General features: G+C 41.0%; 1 protein-coding gene across 1 annotated transcript in view; it reads left to right on the forward strand.

The window, feature by feature from the left end:
* The first annotated feature begins 326 nt into the window (after window positions 1-326).
* The window catches only part of LOC138786118 (baculoviral IAP repeat-containing protein 1-like), a 27,270-nt gene continuing 6,713 nt past the window's right edge, over window positions 327-20,883 (forward strand). Inside the window, exons 1-13 of the mRNA XM_069962838.1 lie at window positions 327-548; window positions 818-1,409; window positions 2,878-2,977; window positions 4,660-4,741; window positions 5,073-5,124; window positions 6,612-6,731; window positions 8,154-8,253; window positions 9,280-9,328; window positions 10,720-10,759; window positions 11,810-13,918; window positions 15,356-15,535; window positions 17,718-17,879; window positions 18,279-18,365. Coding sequence (XP_069818939.1) covers window positions 821-1,409; window positions 2,878-2,977; window positions 4,660-4,741; window positions 5,073-5,124; window positions 6,612-6,731; window positions 8,154-8,253; window positions 9,280-9,328; window positions 10,720-10,759; window positions 11,810-13,918; window positions 15,356-15,535; window positions 17,718-17,879; window positions 18,279-18,365 — 3,670 coding nt within the window. The 5' untranslated portion in view covers window positions 327-548; window positions 818-820. The remainder of the gene's footprint in view (window positions 549-817; window positions 1,410-2,877; window positions 2,978-4,659; window positions 4,742-5,072; window positions 5,125-6,611; window positions 6,732-8,153; window positions 8,254-9,279; window positions 9,329-10,719; window positions 10,760-11,809; window positions 13,919-15,355; window positions 15,536-17,717; window positions 17,880-18,278; window positions 18,366-20,883) is intronic.

A 20,883-nucleotide genomic window follows, 5' to 3' on the forward strand; every position in this document is an offset into this window, starting at 1 on the left:
AGCCGACAGTGTACGTAAAGTCTCCCTGTCATTATAACTCTAACTCTACAGTAGATGTGATATAAAGCAAGTTTGCAAATCATGTGATTGACGGACTGTACTGGCCGGAATTCCTGCGTTTAGTCTGTTTTTTTTCTACCAGCACAAGTCAGAAAATCTGTCTTCAGGTGACTGGACCTGGATTTCTGGTAAGTTCAGCTTTGTTTTACAGCATAATAACAACAACAAAAATAATGGATGTATATTACAAACTGTTGATTTAGATTTTGAAAGTTTACAGTGACACTTCAAATATTCATACCCTTCCTTCTTTCTTAGATGTGCTGATTGGCCATTTCCCTTTTCAGTTTTAGTCTATAGAAGAGTGAAGTTCATCCTTACATTAGATAAGCTCACGTACATGTGACTTGCTAAGCTGCAGTTCTGATGTTGACAGACCTCCTTGCTGGGACAGGAAACACAGACTGGAATTTCCATGTAAGCGTATGCTGCTAATGCTGGGGAGCTACTTCCTTGTTGTCCTATTCAGAGAAGTCGGGCAGTAAGAGGTATGTTTTTTTTTATGTGTGTATATTGTACAGTCTAATATATGTTTTTAAGGGACATACGAGAACACAAATCAACTTTAAGGTAATAGACAAATTGAGAATTAACTATATATGTGTGAAGAAGTAGATGTATATATAATACACAGGTCTCAGCAAATGTAATGTCAAGTCGCTGTAAGAACTGGTGCTATGAATGGCTGCTACATAGAATCCCTGTCAGATGAATTCTGCTGAGCTGGAGTAATTTTATTAATGTACCTTTCACATAGGCAATGGCTTCTGCAAACCCGAATGAAGATGAGAAGAATGAGGATCTCATTCATTTTACAGAACTTGACATAAAAAATGTAGAGAATGCATTTTCAAAGTGTTCTGTGGGAAATATTAATATTCCAAAATATGTTGCCGACCGCAATGCTAAACATACTGCAGTACGTCAACATCTAGGAACGGGTTATAACGTTCAGATGCGGTGGGAAGCCAGGAGACTGAAATCTTTTATTCTTGGTAATAATTTGTTTTCTTGGGCACCACTGGAGATGGCTGGCGCTGGACTATATTTTACCGGGGTGGATGACAGCATGCAATGCTTCTGTTGTGGAATTGTTCTCTTCTGTACTAGTTTGAAATCACCTCCCCATAAAGAGCATTTACATTTCAATCACTCCTGTGGCTTCATTCAAGGCAAAGACGTGGGAAACATTTCTAAGTATGAGGTTCGGGTTCAGACTTCACAGATGGGCCAAGAGTGTCTACAAGCATACTCGACAGAGGAGGCTAGATTGGGCTCTTTTACCAATTGGCCATTTTATGCAAGGATTCCACCTGTTCAACTGGCAAGTGCAGGATTTTATTTTACAGGTAAGCAGTGTGGGCAGTGATCAAAGCACAGTATTCGATACAGTTAAAGGCTATGTTCACACAAAGTAAATTTTCAATTAATCACGGCCGTTGTTGCAAATTGCAACTCCGCCCGTGATTAATTGAAAGTTTAAATTGCACTGAAGTCAATGGAATTCCGGCTGAAATGAATACACAGGTATACACTCCGGCCGAGATGTCAGTTTTCTGCAGTATTCAATCTTTGACAGTTCCAAACGCACTTTACATACGTGCTATGGATAATTGGGATGCGGGCACACATGAATGTGCCCACATCCCAATTTTTAAGAAATTCAGTATACCGGATGAACCTCATTTCTTTTTATTTGGAATACGGGCATGTTCCGGTGTGCCCACATTTCAAATCACCATAGCCGACAACTGAATGAGCCAGACTACATTCAATGAATGTCAGTTTTTCGTGCGGCCGGATTCCGTAGCAATTAAGGCAATCAATAATCTTATTAAATGACAGTTGATTGCTTTAATTACTATGGAATCCCGTCCGGAGTGCATACACTCTGTATACACTCTGGCCGGGATTCCTTGCGGCCACACAAAATACTGACATGTCAGTCTTGTGCAGCCGCTATTCATTGAATAACAGCCGCACAAGACTGACAGAGCAGACGATATAAAGTCCAGCTCTGGCCGCACTTTACATTGTCGGCTATGGTGATTTGAAATGCGGGCACACCAGAATGTGCCCATATTCCAAATCAAAAGAAATGGGATTCATGCAGACGATATTGCAGTACCGGCCGGGAGGAACTTCACTGACACCGGCTGTTCTGTGATAGAGCCGTGTCGCAGAACGGCTGGTGTCATACGCTGTGTGAACCTGGCCTAAATGTAAGCATTTGTTCAGTGCAGATGGAATAAGTACATATGGCAGACCCAAAAATCCCCATCTATATTACAGAAAAGTCATCCTAACCCAGCAAAATGGTTGAAGACCAGCCAACTGTCTAGTGTCTATTATGGGCTCTTTATTGTCCCCTGACAAATAATACTAAAGGAGAGAAGGATCAGGTATACTGAAGTTTAAATAAGTGTCGACCTGCCTAGTGATCACTGGTGCCATAGAGGAGTCGCTGGACCTAGTGATCACTGGTGCCATAGAGGAGTCGCTGGACCTAGTGATCACTGGTGCCATAGAGGAATCGCTGGACCTAGTGATCACTGGTGCCATAGAGGAATCGCTGGACCTAGTGATGACGTGCCATAGGGGAGTCGGTGGACCTAGTGATCACTGGAGCCATAGAGGAGTCGGTGGACCTTGTGATCACTGGTGCCATAGAGGAGCCGCTGTGCCTAGTGATTGAGCGCCACTCGCTAACCACCAGCATCAGTGCTCCTGCTCAGGGACTCCTCTACCCCACAAAGGCAATTATTGTCTGTAATCCAGCTACAGATGCACTAAATAGTTTTCATTTTTTGCCTTTAGGTAGGAGAGATATTGTCCAGTGCTTCTCTTGTGCTGGCTGCCTAGGACACTGGGAGGAGAATGATGACCCCTGGAAAGAACACGCCAAGTGGTTCCCTGAGTGAGTGACAATTCATCTACTGATCCGGAGCAGATCCAGCAATGCTCTACACTATTGTCTTACCTTGACTTTAATGAGATTTGTGTAGTTTGGCACTTGGAGCTAAGCTGTTTATACAACTCTGTTTTTTTATTTATTGAGGCGTGTGGGATTTTTTTTACTAGACTAATTAAAAGTTATGTTTTGATAAGATAAACCCCTATTGTGTTTGACAGCTGAAGTTATGCCAAAAGAACACTCCTTATAGGTTAATAAATCATTCAATATAGATGCCGAACATACACCACATAGCATAGACTTTAAAGGGACTCTGTACCACAATCTGCCCCCCCCCCAACTGCTTGTACCAGCTGCTTTTAATCAAAGATCTGTCCTGGGGTCCGTTCAGTAGGTGATGCAGTTATTGTCCTAAAAAACTACTTTTACACTTGCAGCACTGCGTCATATTGGTGTGGCCTAGGGTGTCTCTGCCCTAGGACTGCAACACCCCTCCGCCCCTCCTCTTCACCATTAAGAGTGCCCCTAGAACAATTTATCCTATTCATCATTTGTGTGAACACTGCACATTTGCTGGATTGTTAAGACATCTGTGCACTGTTCAGACAGGTGAGGAATAGAAAAAATCCTGCCATGGGGCGTTCCTAATGATGAGGAGGGCGGACAGGAGGGACGGAGGGGCATCGCAATCCTAGGGCATAGACCATGGGTCTCCAAACTGTGGTCCTCCAGCTGTTGCAATACTACATTTCCCATCATGCCTGATCAGACAAATCCAAAGCTTTAGCTGTCCAGGCATGATGGGAATTGTGGTTTTGCAACAGCTGTAGGGCTGCAGTTTGGAGACCCATGGCATAGACACTCAAGGTCACCCCAATTTAACTCAGGACTGCAAGTTTAAAAGTAGTTTTTTAGGACAATAACTGTATTGCCTGCCAAACTGACCCCAAGACAGATCTTGTATAAAAGGAAAGCTGCTATCTAACGGTACAAGTGGTTGGGGGGGGGGGGTCAAATTGTGGGTACAGAGTCGCCTTAAAGATCATTGTACTTGAATATGCAATAAAGACATAAGATTTTTTTTTTGCCACCTTGGATGCTGTAGGACTTTCTCTCCTATATAAGTTGCTTAGCTGGCATTTGGGGTTGTCGGCATTCTAGCGTGCAATCACCTCTCTAAATACGCATTGGACGTGCCTCCATGCTGCCCCTGGAGTTTACTGTTTTCAGTTTTCAAACGAGATTGTTTATCATTAACCTGAAATTGTTCACCATATTACACGGAACAATAGTCATTAGTAGCGATTGTTACTACGATCATTATTGCGATTGTTACTATGATCATTTACTTCATCTGAACAAATGCGGCCCTATTACACCAACAAATTATCTGACAGATTTTTGAAGCCAAAGCCAGGAATGAATTTGAAAAGAGGAGAAATCTCAGTCTTTCCTTTATGACCCATTCCCTGTTTATCGTCTGTTGCTGGCTTTGGCTCAAAAAAATCTGTCAGATAATCTGTTGGTGTAATAAGGCCCAAAGTGTCTTCCTTACAAATACATACAGTAAATGTCGCTACTTACATTTGTTTCTTGTGGAAATATTTTGAAATAAATCTGCCATTTTCTCAAACAACATCCGGGCAGACAATCTGCATTTACATCCTGCATTTCCATCTCCTTAGGTGTGATTTCCTTATAAATAAGAAACCTCCTGGTGAAATCAAAGCACTCATTAATTCATACAATGGATTTCATGGATTCACAGTGAGTTCCTAGGATATTGTTCTGTGGGAACTTCAAATAATATAATATACTACAGTACTATTTTTTAAAATTAAAGGGTTAGTGCAGCGCTAAGAAATTATTCACAAAATAACACACATTACAAAGTTATTGTGAGCTGAGCCCAATGTTCGATTGCTTTTTGAATGTCAGAACAGGAAAATAAAGACTGGAAATAAAATTTGTCTTAGTTCTTTTCGAATTCCTGTTCATAGTATCATGGCTACCGTTATAATTTTTCTAAAAACCAATGTGTATTATTCCAAAAGTATGGCAGTGATGTGGTTTTATTCAATGATACCTTATATTTTAGGGAAAGCATTTCCATACAGATATCATAGATTGTTCTCAGCCTTGTCAACCAAGTAAGTGATTTGAGTTATATTTCCATATAGAGTTTTCAGTATATTGTAATGTCAGACAAACATTGGATGATGTCGGTGCCATCACAAGTTGGTGTCGGCAAATAGTATATATTGTTCCTTCAAACTAAGTGCACACACTGTGCACACACAGTCATTTTATACTGTTTACCAAATCCAGGTATAGGTCCAAAACACAGAAAAAGGTGCATGATTTTTATCTAAAGGGGTTGTCTGGTGTATATTACTAATGTTTCATGCTGTCTGGGCTACAAGGAACGTAATAGCGCTATATACGGATATATATATATGGATAAAGCCCTAAGGCTATGTGGAAAACATGGATATAGTCATTGGCTGTATCCATGTTGTCCAGACAACCTTACAGCTTTATCCAAGTTTAGCAGCCACCGCTAATCAAATGCCGAACGTTCAGGTTCGGATCGACACGAACCCGAACCCGATTCGCTCATCTCTAATACTTACCCGTCCTGTTCTGCTGCAGCATTTCCTGTCTGCACACCAGCAGAAGGACAGGACAGAGGAGCACAGTGGGCGGCTCGGAAACCAGCAGCTGCAATGAATTAGGATGGGTAAGTATGCAGCGATATTATGTCCCCCATAGCCCCAGCAGCACTGTACATTAGTAATACAAAGGACAACCACTTTAAAAACATATTGACATGGTGTCATTTGCCGTGTGTTTATCAGAGCTTGCATGCATTTTCTTAATTTGAAGACCTTCTAAGGGTCAGAATTTTTTTTATGATCTGATAAATGAAACCATAGACGTAAGAGAGAGGATATTTTCTTTTTCTCATAACTGTATATATCTAAAAAAAATTGTGGTGAACTATTCTATGTCGTTTAATACTAAAGATGACCATACACCTTCAATAGCTGTTGGCGAAAATAGCTATTTGTCCCTATTGTCCCATTCACATATTTATGTGATTTTAATTAACAAAGGAGAGAAAGCCGCTGCCAGGTACCTGTAGATTATCTCTAGGGAAAACAAAAGTATTGGATGTTAAAATTTTAATTGCATTCTTCACTTTCCAAAGATCATCTATTGAGGTAGAGTAAGCGCTGCGGAATCTGTGTGCGCTATACAAATAAATAAATAAATAGGTCCCCCATACACATGGCCGGTTTTCTAGTTCTGCCAAAATCAGTAGGTTTGACTTACTCCCTTACTACTTGTAAGCCTCCTGACTATATGTAGGTCCCTTCATAGCTAGATGGGAGTATGATGGCATGATGAGACTACACAAGTTTTGTTATCTGTTGCCACATATAGATCTGCATAGAAATTCTAAACACATAAAGGTATGAAAATTGCTTTATTTTTAGATACATAAGGCCAATCAAAAATGGTTGTGATAGTGGATGGAGCCTTTAAATATTTGAGCTGAAAACTTTTGAGCATTTTTTTCATAAACAGACATCATATATTCAGAAATTATTCACATTATACTTGTTTAACCAAGGTCATAGCAGGAGGAGCATATTTGAAGATGAGAATGTTCGTTTGGAGTCATTTAAAAAATGGCCTACAGATTCCAAAGGAGATCCTGCTGCTATTGCCAGAGCAGGATTTTACTACACAGGTATGTGATTTGATGAGAACTAATCTACAGCTTAGTGTGTTTCATTCCCTATATAAATCCAAGAGTAAGGTGTTCAAAGGGGCACTCTAAAGAGATTTTTGTTTGTTAAATTAACTAGTGTCAGAAAGATATACTAATTTGTAAATTACTTTTATTTAGGGTGTGTTCACACCTACAGGATCAGCAGATTTGATGGTGCAGATTTAATGTTGTGTTCAGTTATTTAAATGAAATCTGCTGCGGATCTGCAGCAGAAAATCAGCTGCAGATCCTGTAGGTGTGAACGCACCCTAAGGGTGTGTTCACACCTACAGGATCTGCAGCAGATCTGCAGCAGATTTGATGCTGTGTTCAGTTATTTAAATGAAATCTGCAGCAGAAAATCAGCTGCAGATCCTGTAGGTGTGAACGCACCATTAGGCTGGGTTCACACTATGTATATTTGAGGCTGTATTTGTGAGGCTGTATAGCAACCAAAACCAGGAGTGGATTGAAAACACAGAAAGGCTATGTTCACATAATGTTGTAATTGAGTGGATGGCCGTCATTTAATGGCAAATTTTTGCTGTTATTTTAAAACAACGGCTGTTATATTGAAATAATGGCAGTTATTTACCGTTATATGACGGCCATCCACTCAATTTCAACATTGTGTGAACAGAGCCTTTCTGTGTTTTCAATCCACTCCTGGTTTTGGTTGCTATGAGGACCTGACTTGAGGCCAAAATACTGCCTGAAGTATACAGTGTGTGAACCCAGCCTTAAAGTGTATTCTTTTCAGTCTGACACAGTTCTCTTTGTCTGTGATAGAAACTGTCCAAAGAAGGAAAGGTTTGCTATGGGGATTTATTACTGCAGTTTCTGTCAAGGGAAGAGGTGGCAGCAGAGAGCACTGTGTCAGACTGTAAAGTATATACCACTTCCTGTAGGGAATGCAGCAGCTCATACGTACTGGAAGACAAGTTTTTTTTTTTTTAAATAGAAGCAATGTAGAAATCGTATAACCTTTTTTTTTTCTCTGAAGTATTCTTTTGAACGGTCATTGTGCGTTCAACAAACTTTGCAAAAAGCAAAAATAGTACAATTGAACATTAGATTGCTTCTTTCTCCTTTTAGCACTTCTGACCCCACCCCTTACCCACTAAAGATTCATTTATTCTTACAGCTGGGGGATTAGGTTACAAAACAGATTTACCAATCTTGTACCTTATATGTTATTGCTATTATTATTTGTGCATGGTGCACATTGAATGGGTGTCAACCTGTTACATTATGTAGCCACATAGTGTGCAGCATGATACTTTGAAAGATGGAAAGAAACACGTGTCAAAATATTTACTTTTTATGAGAGATTAAAAAACATGCAGTAGTGATATTATCCAGCTACAGAAACACTAAATTGTTTTTACTTTTCGCCTTTAGGTAGAAGAGATATTGTGCAGTGCTTCTCTTGTGCTGTGTGTCTAGGACAATGGGAGGAAAGTGATGACCCCTGGAAAGAACACACCAAGTGGTTCCCTGAGTGAGTACAGCTCCTTTTTTTAAGCAAATAAGTTTATGATTATGTTCGGAATTTATGGCATTTATACGGAGCGTGCTTTAGGCATATACTCTACTGCAAATACATTGGCTGCTTATCCTATTAAAATGTAACTTTTGCTCAGTCTAGTAAAAAGTCCCACATGCCACAAACATTACATAACTATACATGAGATCAAAAAAACTCACAGTAAAATGCTTTGGAGAGGACAACTCCTTAACATTCAGTAACTGATCTATTCGTCATTGGGCGGCCAAAAATAGTTCGAAATAGAAAGAAACTTGTAATATATTGTATCAGAGAAAAAAGCATTGCTAAATTAACAGCTTGCACTGTGAAATATGGCTCTGTGATGTTCTCCATACTGCTTCTGTGTATATATATATATATATATATATATATATGTATATGTATGTATATGCAGTGTGTTGAAGACATCATGGAGGCTAGACTCTAGCCACTAGCTCAGAGACAACTGAAACTTACAAATGGTGCTTGCAGAGGGAATAGTGGTGAAATATCCCATATACAAGTTACTTTACAACCTGGAATAGCAAAAAAGGACAAGAGGATCAAGTGGGATGGAGCTTTATAATCATGCACAATGGGACAGAAGTGAAGTGACATTAGATGTAATATTATTACTACTATGTATCTCCTAAAAAGTCACCGACCAGCTTAATCCTTTCCAAACAGCTGTGTTCCTCTGTCACTGGGCTGCAATATGTATGCGTCTGTATGACGTAGGTTTAGGGAAGTGAGAAAAACTATTGCATGATTTGCATTTCTCTGATTCACTGCCTTCTAGGATCTATTGCAATATAGGAAATCATCAGATTTTTAATAATATATATTTGAGAAGTCTGAAAAATATCAGCTACTGTTGTTTTATTAGTTTTTTTTATAAGAATCAGTAGAACCTCTTTAAATAATGTTATATAGCATCTGATTAGCTCATGTACTTTTTTTAAGGGCCTCCTAATATCATAATCTGTTCTTGTCTTGAAGTTGCCCTTTTTTGCTGAAGAAAGAGACAAATTGCAAAGATCTGGAAACTGTAAGTAACAAATATAAATAGTACAAATACCTTGAAAATGTGGTTGTTTCCTTCCTAAGATAGCAATAACACCTGTCTAGGGGTCCTGCATCATATTTCTGCTTCATAGAAAACCCATGGATAGGGGTTTACATGTTTAAATTGTTCTTATCCCGTATCCCCACTGATCTCTAGATATACCTGGGAGAAGCATGCTGATGTGAGCTTCTCTCTACAGCCCCTTGAAATCTGTATTTTTCTGCACTAAATAAGCTCAATAGAATTATTATGGAGCTTGTCTCATGGCAGAAAAGAGACAAATAAAAAGTCAGTACTGTATATGGTGATTCAAAGCATTTAATACAAAGTACAGTTGGTCTAATAAAAAAAACAAAAACACTGTTACAGCTCTGTAGATAGACAAACTAAAGAGATAGGTGACTGACCTAGTCCTTAAAGGAGTATTCCGGCTAGATTTACTGATGACCTATCCTTAGGAGAGCTCATCAGTAACAGATCAGCGGGGTGTTGATGCTTGGCACCTGCACCAGTCAGCTGGTTTCCGCCACAATACACAGTGAACTGAGAGTTTGTCTCCATTCATTGTGTGGCGGTGTCGATGTTCAACTGCAGTTCAGCTCCTATTTATTTTAACGGGACCTGTAGCGACTTCACTACTGCTCTCATGAATGCAGATTGCTGAATGACTATTCATGGAGGGGTGGGCCTAGGGCAGTAGTACCACCCCAAGTGCACCGAACCGCCTAATTTACTTCATTATAAGAAAGATTTAATGAAAACTGTGCTAACCTCCTGTTAGTTTCCTGTAAGTATACTAATGAGGTCGATTTGTGGATATTATCTTGTCAACAGCCGATCTACTGATTTTGTTCCTGAAAGCAAAAACTCCCAACCATTTAGCTGCTGCTAACACAACAATAATGTAAATCTGTAAATCGAAATTTTGTTCACCCCCTTTGTTACTTGGGTATACCTTCCAAAACAAAATATGTTTCCTTCTCCCTTGACAACCCCTTTAAAGAAAATCTGTTATATATCAAACTTTATATAATGCTCAGAGCTCAAGTGTCAAGGAGGCAGTGCTGAGCTGCAGCATGCATGCCTCCTCCCTCCCCCACTCCTCCCAGCCTTGACTGATTCATGCACAAAGCTCAGTGCTGGGAGCCATGTCCTGTATGTCCGTCAAGGCAGGAAGGGTTGTGGGAGGGAGGAGGCATGCATGCTTCAGCTCAGCACTGCCTCTTTGACACTTGAGCTTTGAGCATGACATAGAGTTGACAGATTCCCTCTAAAGGTCATATGGCTTTTTTCACAATAATATATAACAAAAAAAAAAAAAACAAAGCATGGATTTACTATTATATCACATTAATATTTTTTTTTGTGTGCAGCACATTGAAGAAACAAAAGAAGTCCACATGAAAGTCAGTAGTAAGTATTCTAAATGTTACCAAGACATACCATGCATTTATAAGTGCTCTCACAAAATTGCTATAAAAATGTTTTTTCAGTATTTTGTTGAATAATTGAATTTTTCAAAAGTGTCAGGGAGCGAGAGGATGAAAAAAATAACATGCTCTTACCTCCTATGAGCTTGTGATAAGCCCATGACGTTTCAGGCCCTCTCAGCCAGTCAGCGGCAAGACCCCAGTATAGCCGCTGGCTGAGTGGGCCTATGACATCACGTTTCAAGTCCTCTCTCAAACCAGAAAGCGTCATGGAGCCGGTGAGGCAAGTACATGGCATTTTTTTATCCTCCCGGCACTTTGGAAAAAAATCTTCCTGCCAGGACTTCTCCATTAAAGATTTATTTTATTAGTGGCAAAGGCATCACCTCTACTGTTATTCTCCCTTCTTTCCTGTGGAGTTACACCACTTCTCCTCCCCTTATTGTGCTCCTTCTTTTCCACTCTAGGCCTTGTCTTTCTTCATAGGCCCAGTTGTTGACCAGATTGTATTTATTTGCATTTGGCTATATTGATGATTGGTAATGTTGTCTTACTAACCCTAAGTACTGGGTGTGGATGGGGGGTCTCAACAGGCCATTTTGTCTTAGGGTACAAACCCACTTAACGTATTTGCTGCGTGAATCAGTCTTAAAAATAAGCAGGCAAAACGCAGGTTGGCTTTATACAATTGTTCTGTGTTAAAATACGCAATTGCGTATTTTTGAAGCATGAAGCTTGTTGTTAGCAAAGCATCAGTTGTTAACAACCTGTGTGAAAAACGCATGTAGCTTCATGCTTCAAAAATACGCAATTGCGTATTTTAACACAGAACAATTGTATAAAGCCAACCTGCGTTTTGCCTGCTTATTTTTAAGACTGATTCACGCAGCAAATACGTCAAGTGGGTTTGTACCCTTAGAGAAAGTATTGAGTTCAAGGGCCCAGTGAGTCTTTGCCTGGGTAAAGGAAAGCTTATCCACGTCTTGGTCACAGTAATGTTATATTCTAATGGTTATATATTATGTCTTGACAGGTTCTGTCATCCATAATGAGTTCTGCCCTGTGGAAGTCATGGAATTAAGGAAATCTCTAATAGAATTGTACACTGATCCTAAATTCAGAAACATATTACCATTTCCAGGCTCCTCTCATATTTCTATTGACTTGAACTCACACTTTGCAGATATGTCTGTTGTATCTAAGAGCATCACAAACAGGGTGTTGGGTGTACTGACATTACCAGATATTCTAACAGAGCTGACTGACATCACCATGATAGAAGGGGAGGCTGGCAGTGGGAAAACCGCTCTTCTTAGAAAGATTGCCATTCTATGGGCCTCAGGAGCCTGCCCTGTACTCAGCAGATTTAGTCTAGTCTTTTATATTTCCCTTCCCTCTACCGAGAGTCAGCAAACCCTCAGCGACATTATCCGCCAACAACTCACCGGATCCTCAACATCTCTGACAGAAGAGAGTCTAGCAGAAATGATGAAGCAGCTAAAGAACCGGGTCCTCTTCCTCCTAGATGACTATGTTGTGATGGATTCCCTTCCAGAATCCATAAAGGAACTAATAAAGATGAACCCCTGGAATAGACTGAGTCTGGCAATCACAGTGAACCCTGATAAGGGCCGAAATCTTCGCCAATATGCAAGGGCTATACTAAGCATCCAAGACTTTGCTGCCTCTAGCTCCATTTTTATATTTAAACATTTTTTCTCACACAATTTGTCCATTCTGGAGAGAATTACGATACAGATGATGACTAACCAAACATTGCAATTTGTTTTAAAGTCGCCTCTTCTTACTTTCTGCCTATGTGTTTTATGGGTACAAGACCCAGCTGAAACTATGTCAGGGGACACATTGGTGTGGAAGTCCTATGTGATGCATGTCATGTTGAGACACTCTACTGAAACAGAGATAGTAAATGCCATTATGGGCTCATGTGAAGATCTTGCCATTAAAAGTTTCTTTAAGTCGCGTTTCGAATTCACACATGAAGATCTAAGAGAATCGTCTGTGAACGCCAATGAGGCTCTCAGGCTGAAGTTATTGAGCATGTTCACATCACAAAGACTCCATCCTGTTTTCAAATTTTTTCACCCTTCATTTCAAGAGTTTTTAGCTGGAAAACGAATGAGTAAACTTTTACAGTCCGAAGATGCAGAAGAGAAAGAAAAAGGCTTGTTGTTTCTCCGAAACATTAATACCATCTCAAAAGCCACTGGACGTTTCTTTTACTTTTTAAAGTATACCTGTATGCATTCTCCTGAGACGGCTGCCATTGTTCTTTCCCATATGTTGAGTTTGCTGGACAGCAGTGACGCATTTCATTGTCAGACAGGTGAAAAAGCTCACCTACAACATCATCCTGAACTGGAATTCATGGAAAGTTTAATAAAACTTGGAAACCTTAACCCATTGCTTAGCATGGGATCTAATAAAGAAGCTGTGAGTAATATTATACTTGATAAGGCTATTGCAATAGCTGAAGAGAGTAACTTCCTGACTCACTGTGCACCCATTATATTGAGCTTTCTCAAAGGAAAAACGGCGTCCATTGTTTTGTCAATGCCCAATATGAGACTGCTTGGATTTCTTCATAGATTCCCAGAAGGACTATGGTCATTGAAGAAAGTGGAAATAGTTGTAGTTCCGCCTAATTTTCGCTTAAACTTGGACTTTTTGAATACAGAGAGCTTCAAATCTCTTTGGTCTGTGCCAGAAGTTGATTCAGACTACACCAATGCATTCGAGCTAGCATCTGACATGCTACAAAAGACACGTATGCCATTCTTGGACTATTTCAGTACAAACGTAGAAGATCTATCAACACTTGGCTTCAGTCCAGACATTCACAGAATCTCTTTGCTAAACGTCAAAGTGCACGGCCGTCCTGTTGAGAGTGACAATATCCTAGTTAATATCAAGTTTTTCTGCAGTCTTTCTATGAGCATTGATCTTGACTTGAGCAGTTGTCCAGGATTTCTTAAAAGTATGTGGCCATGCATAGATCAATACAAAGGCTCCATTGCAAGGCTTAGTGTTCAGTCTACAAAGCTTACTTTGGAGGATCAAGAATTGATTGTACATCTGAGCGCATTGAAGAGTCTGAAATTTGTTTCAATGGCGCCACCAGGTAAATCATGTAAATCAGAATAGCATGAAGGTGAATATATATTATTGTTTCTTTCACTGGCACCCGGGTATCTTTAATGCAGTATGCTTCTATTCCATGTGCACAATGAACACATATATCACATGAAGCATTTTGGCCTTTCCGTACCTATTGTCAACTTTGATAGTTGACAAAGGCTACAGACAGGCCAAAACGCGTCCTGCGATAATTGTGTTCATTTTGCACGTGGAATAGAAGCATACTGCATTGAAGATACCTGAGTGCCAGGCTTTTTCTTATTTCTATGTACCTGAGGATTTCCCTATTGCTACATGCACTGCTCAACAGGTGGAGTGCCAATCTCACGGTATTTGAATTCTCTTCTCCTACTCAGATACTCAAGACAATAGTCAATACCAGTCCATTGCACTCCCCTCCCTTTAAGATATTTTTACACTGGGTGGATACTTGTCAGATAATCTTATGGGACCAGCAAATGGAGGAGATATTCACAAATTACATTCTTTGCAACTGTGTAGACATTGACCTGTGATGTTTGTTGTGGATTTTCCCCATTGATCTCAATAGTCAAAATCTTTAATCTTTTAGTGCAAATTTTTAAAGAGTACCTGTTAAAGTATCTGGGGTCCGATCAGCACACAATTCATTTGGTGCAGAAAGTTCGGGTTATCCATGGAGATGACAATGCCAAGTTGGTACTGCACAAGACCCTCGTTCTGAGAGTCGTGCCCATTATCGACCAGTGTGGTTATCTCTATACTCCCTGTGGCAAATGGATTGCATGCTGATGGGGTCCAGTATACTTTGGGACAGTTAACATTTATTGTGATTTTTTTCTAAACTTGCACTGCTGTGAATATAATTTTTCATACTGCTTTGCATAATGTTTGCCATGGGAGAAAACAAGGACGGTTTAAATCTCAATTTGTTTCTTTCTTTCAATACAAGCAGCTAGAGCCTATGTTCCCACGATGTACAAACAACGGCTGTTCACTAAACCACCATGATCATGAACATTATTTCTAGTCGTTTTTTTTTTGTTTTGTTTGCACTTATCAGTACTTAGAGGTAACATAGCCTTAGATGTGTCTGGATGCCAGTTATCCTGCCTTGATTGTTCTTTCAAGAAATGTTGCATTATGAATAGAGATGAGGAAATCAACAGTAAGATCAACAATCAACTCCGCCATTGGTTTATTTAGCCTTGCAAAAAAGTGTTTTCCTTTCCAAGTGTTCTGATTCCCTGGAGGAGCCTAGAATATAATAGTCCAAAGTCTATTCCAGACCCTTCCAGGGGATCGGAGGACTTGGAGGGTGAAACATCTTTTACATAACGTAAAACATTCATTTATTTACAAAAAAATGAATCAATGGCTGATCGATAAGATTTGGCAAATTTAATTACACCTCTCTAATTATGAATACATTTTCTTACAGACTTTGTACTGTCAAATATACAGTCTTTCAAAGAGCTGAAAGAACTGATAGTGGAGTGTCCCATAGATGATAAAAAGTGGGAAATCATTGCTGTTTTATCAGATGAATTCAAAACCCTACAGAATATTAAAAAAATAGGGTTTAAGAATATGAGCATGGAAGGACAGGCTGGCAGATTAGGTGAGTTTATGTGTTTATAATTATTGCTTTCTGTTTTTGCTATTATTCTGCTATTACCATGGACTATTGAGAGTGTAACGGAAAGGATTCAGCAAAAAGACATGTAAAATATATTTTAAAAATTATCAGAGAAAAGCCAAAAAAAAAAAGTGGGGTCTGACCTGTCTGTGATCTGTTAGGAATCAGGATTCTTTCACATGTGGTGATGCAGCTAGTTTTTGTCAGGGGTTGATCATAAAGTTAGAAGAACTACAGTGAAAATTCTTTGCGATGCCCACCCAAAATTGCGCTTAAAAGTGTCTTTGCAAAGAAACTATGCAAAATGTCCGATTGGCTGAAAATCTATCAAATGAAATCCAGTCAGGATATGTGGGTGGTGTTTTCAAAAAAGTGGTCTGGATAGGATTCACTGTAAGGGTATGTGCACACTACGGAATCTGCATGGATAACTTCCAGTGGATTCCGCTGTTTGCTCCCCCGCTCTCCCGCTTAACCCCTTAATGACCCATGACGTATCTCATACGTCATGGCGCCGTTAGGGGAGTTCAGAGAGGGGCCGCACCGCAACCCCCCCCTGAACCGCCGCAATCCCAGCTGCTTTCTGCAGCCCCAGCCCGCGGCTATAAGCAGACGCGAGTGATCGCCGCGCCCGCTAATAAGAGCATTTAAATGCAGCTGTCAGACATGACAGTTGCATTAACTGCCCTGCGGTGCCTGTCCGTGGTGGTCTAGTGGGGGGATCCCCCCTCCGTGATGCGATCGCGGAGGGAAGATCCCTTCTCCTTACCCAGCCGGGCCTCAGCGTCGGAATGACGCTGATCCCGGCTCGGTATTCTATGTATGTGGTCTGCAGCCCTGGGGGCTTCTAATTACTGTGAATGTTTAAAAAAAGTGTTTTTATTAATAAAAAATCCCCTCCCCTAATAAAAGTCCAAATCATCCCCCTTTCCCCTTTTAATAAATAAAAATGAATTAATAAATAAACATATTTGGTATCACCGCATGCGTAATCGCCTGAACTAGTAAATTATCACATTCCTGATCTTGCACAGTAAACAACATAAGCGCAAAAACCCACCAAAGTGCAAAATTGTGCATTCTTGGTCGCATCAAATCCAGGAAAATTGTAATAAAAAGTCATCAAAAAGTCACATATATGCAAACAAGGTACCGATAGAAAGTACAGATCATGGCGCAAAGACCAAAGCCCCATAGACCAAAGGATAACAGCGTTATAAGGATGGCAATAGAGCAATTTTAAGGAACATTTAGGTTGTTTTTTTTTTATAAAGCTGTCAAATAAAATAAAAGTTATGCAAGTTAGATATCGTTGTAATCGTTTAACCCTAGGGCAAATGGTGTAAACACAAAACCCCCAAATTAAATAAAATTGCGTTTTATTTTCATTTTTACCACACATATACATTTTTTCCGGTTTCACAGCATATTTTATGCAACAATTACGTCTGTCATTGCAAAGTACAATTAGTGATGCAAAAAATAAGGGCCCATGTGGGTCTGTAGGTGAAAAAATGCAAGCGCTATGGCCTTTTTAACACGAGGAAGAAAAAACGAAAGTGCTAACATGAAAATTGGCTCAGACCTTAAGGGGGTTAAAGTTCCGCCCATCCCATAGGCTCCATTCTATGCATAGGAAGATTCTCAAGTCAATTCTTTGGACGGACGGCGGATTCTGTTCCGGGAGAAAGCACGGAATCCGCTGGAAGTTATCTGCGCATTCCATAGTGTGCACATACCCTTAGTAATACCCTGAGTAATATTGGCGGAATTCTGCGGCGATGCTCTCTGCCGCTGAATCCCGCCTGCCTCAGTGTCTCTATGGGATGGCTCACTCCGCTCTCTGCTCAAGGAATTGACGGAAGCGCATGTTCACGAGCCATCCCATAGAGACACTGTGACACTGAGGCAGACAGGATTCCGCCTATATTACTCAATGTGAACCCTTAAAGAGCAAGAATTTATTTCTCTCTGTGGGATCTACTCATAGTTTAGTCTTCAAAAACTGCATCAAAAAGGCATGTGTGACAACAACCCTAAAACCCAGATACAGCACCCCCCTACCCAGGTAATGACAGTCTGTATCAGAATGAGGTTATACTTGAAAAGTTGCATTCTTCTTTTTGATACTATCTTTAATCATTCTTGCCATTTGACATTTCAGCTAATTTTATTGAGAATTTCCGTAATCTGATCTCTTTTACAATGAAATGCACATACTGTCCTGGGTTTGAGAATATTGTCAGTTCATTATCTCGGTGTGGACAGATGCAAGAGCTCAGGTTTCAAGGATTAGGACTTTATGACAAGGAAATTATTCATCTGGGTAAGATGTCCTTATTTACAGCTTGGAAATATGCATAATGCAAGTAACCAGATGTACAAGAGCAAACATTTCTTCAATTTTATGATTTCATACAATTTTGGTACATGATGTATATCTGCCAGCGCTAATTTATATTCTAATAAGAATATACAGTATACAGGGGATCTCTGGATCAGTACAGCTGTAGGGTGGTTGCCTTGGGTCTGGCAAAAAGGTAAGCGCATGGTTTTTTTTTTTGGTTTTTTTTACCACCTTGGTCCCAGAAGGGCAACCACTTTATTGACCTTGGAGTGCTGCATTTATTATTCTAGATAGATATAGTTTTATATCAAATAAAAAGTGTTTTTGCGTAATTTACACATTTGAACATACTTATCTCATTGTGCTCTTTTCATCTAGCTTCTGTGTTGCCCTCCTTCACAAATCTGAAGATTTTGGAAATAGAATTTAATTATTCAGTAAAGGCTGAATCAACAAAAGCATTTGGTATGTTACTTTTCATTACATATAAAACTAGAGGATATCACTATGTATAATTCTTTATTATAAGGAAATAAATGGGGAATATTGTTAAAGGGAATCTTTCATCCCGGCTGCTGGGGCAGAGCAATCATTTTTTACGGGAAACGGATTTATCTCTGGTAATTAGCATAACGCGCATGGAGGACTTCCGCCGGAGATCTCTCGGCGGCGGGTCCAGGAGCGGGAGGTCGTGGAAGGGGTAAGTATCCGGGGTTCCACCTGGGGGTCGGGCGGGCTCTGCCCTGGCAGCCGGAGTGAAAGGTGGATGGTTGTGTGAATTTACCATTCTCAGACTTAGGTCCCTTTTACATGTACAGATAAATCGCTTAAGCAATCCTTTAGTGAACGACAAGCAATTAATTTTTCTTTTAAATCATAGGTATTTAGACATAAAGATAAATCGCTAAGAAAAGTTAATAAGATTGTAATTCCGGTCGTATATATACCATGGACAGAGGTGTAGCTCAGCAGTAAGCACAGGGGAGCCCATATATGTATATATATATATATAATATATATATAAAAAAAAATTTTTATGAAGTTAAGGTGAGCGATAGTTTAGATGGGTGATTCGGTCATCTCTACTGGCAGCTCTAGTGTGGTGGTCACAATATGGGATACATAATGTCATATTTACTGTGTACCTGGAATGTTCACATTTAAAATTTGGTCCCTAAGTACCTTAACGGAGGCGCCGTTGTCTCCGCTCCCTGCTGTCTGTACCTGAGGAGGCGCCGTTGTCTCCCCTCCCTGCTGTCTGTACCTGAGGAGGCGCCGTTGTCTCCCCTCCCTGCTGTCTGTACCTGAGGAGGCGCCGTTGTCTCCCCTCACTGCTGTCAGTACCTGTGAATTAGGAGTCGGCATTGTCTCCCCTCCCTGCTGTCTGTACCTGAGGAGGCGCCGTTGTCTCCCCTCCCTGCTGTCTGTACCTGAGGAGGCGCCGTTGTCTCCCCTCCCTGCTGTCTGTACCTGAGGAGGCGCCGTTGTCTCCACTCCCTGCTGTCTGTACCTGAGGAGGCGCTGTTGTCTCCCCTCACTGCTGTCAGTACCTGTGAATTAGGAGTCGGCATTGTCTCCCCTCCCTGCTGTCTGTACCTGAGAAGGCGCCGTTGTCTCGGCTCCCTGCTATCTGTTCCTGAGGAGGCACCATTGTCTCGGCTCCCTGCTGTCTGTACCTGAGGAGGCGCCGTTGTCTCCGCTCCCTGCTGTCTGTACCTGAGGAGGCGCCGTTGTCTCCGCTCCCTGCTGTCCGTACCTGAGGAGGCGCCATTGTCTCTGCTCCCTGCTGTCTGTACCTGAGGAGGTGCCGTTGTCTCCGCTCCCTGCTGACTGTATCTGTGGAGGTGCAGTTGTCTCTGCTCCCTGCTGTCTGTACCTGTGAATTAGGAGGTGAAGCTTCCTGATCTATCTCCAGTGTGACACCCAGTGTAATGTGATTCTATGGTGCTGTCTCCTAATGCACAGGTACGCTCAGCAGTAGAGTTGATCAAACTTCGGGAAATCCTAGGTTCGATTGAACTCGAACATTCACAAACCTTCCGCATTAGATTGCTGATGCCTTCACGGTCCGTGGGGAAGGAGGAGAGTACCCAGCTATTACCTAGGCTGAATCCCAGAATTCCAGTCGGTACCCGGGCTGTCTCCTCCTTCCCCACAGACCAGGCAGGCATCAGCAATCTAATGCGGAAGGTTCATGAATGTTCGAGTTCTATAGAACCTAGGATTTCCCGAGATTCGATCACCTCCCCTCAGCAGCGGAGACAACAGCAGTAATACCTCCAGTAAGGTTTTCCATCACCAAATTCAAAATAGAAATAATTTAGAAAAATGACAGGTACAGGTGCTTTATAGATTGGCATAGGGAACCTTGCCTCACCAGCTGTTGCAAAACTACAACTCCCATCATATATGGACAGTCAAAGCTAAAACTTTGGCTGTCCAGACATGATGGGAGTTGTAGTTCTGCAACAGCTGGAGAGCCGGGCTTCCCTACCCCTGCAGATAGTAGGTGAGTTTAATATAAATTTTATATATATTTGGAGAGAGCAGTTATTAAGGGGTAAGTATGGAATAATGTACAGCCAGATGAGACCCCTAAATAGACTTTGGACCCCAACTCTCTTGTGTGCCCCCCCCCCATCCCAGACAAGCGTCACCCTGTCCCCCCCTGCCCCCCTCCCCAGACTGTGCACCCCTGATTGTCCTCCCCTTTCTACACACCTGTATCTCCTTTCTTTCTCCTGCATAGTGCAGTGTACATACAGGACCTGTGGTGACATCATAGTCACATGTCAAGGTCCTTCACCATCTCTTTCCTGTACTGTTTCCTGGCTGCTGTTTAGCCCTAATTAGCTATAAATTGCACAAAATCGCTGTGTTTTTACCGCGATTTTGTGCAAAACAGCAGCCAGGAGACAGGACAGTATGGGAAATACCTCTTTTGATTAAGTAAAAATCGGCCCCTGCTTGACGGAGGCTTCCA

This window comes from Dendropsophus ebraccatus, chromosome 3 (genome assembly GCF_027789765.1).
Source record: "Dendropsophus ebraccatus isolate aDenEbr1 chromosome 3, aDenEbr1.pat, whole genome shotgun sequence".
Lineage (NCBI taxonomy): Eukaryota > Metazoa > Chordata > Amphibia > Anura > Hylidae > Dendropsophus > Dendropsophus ebraccatus.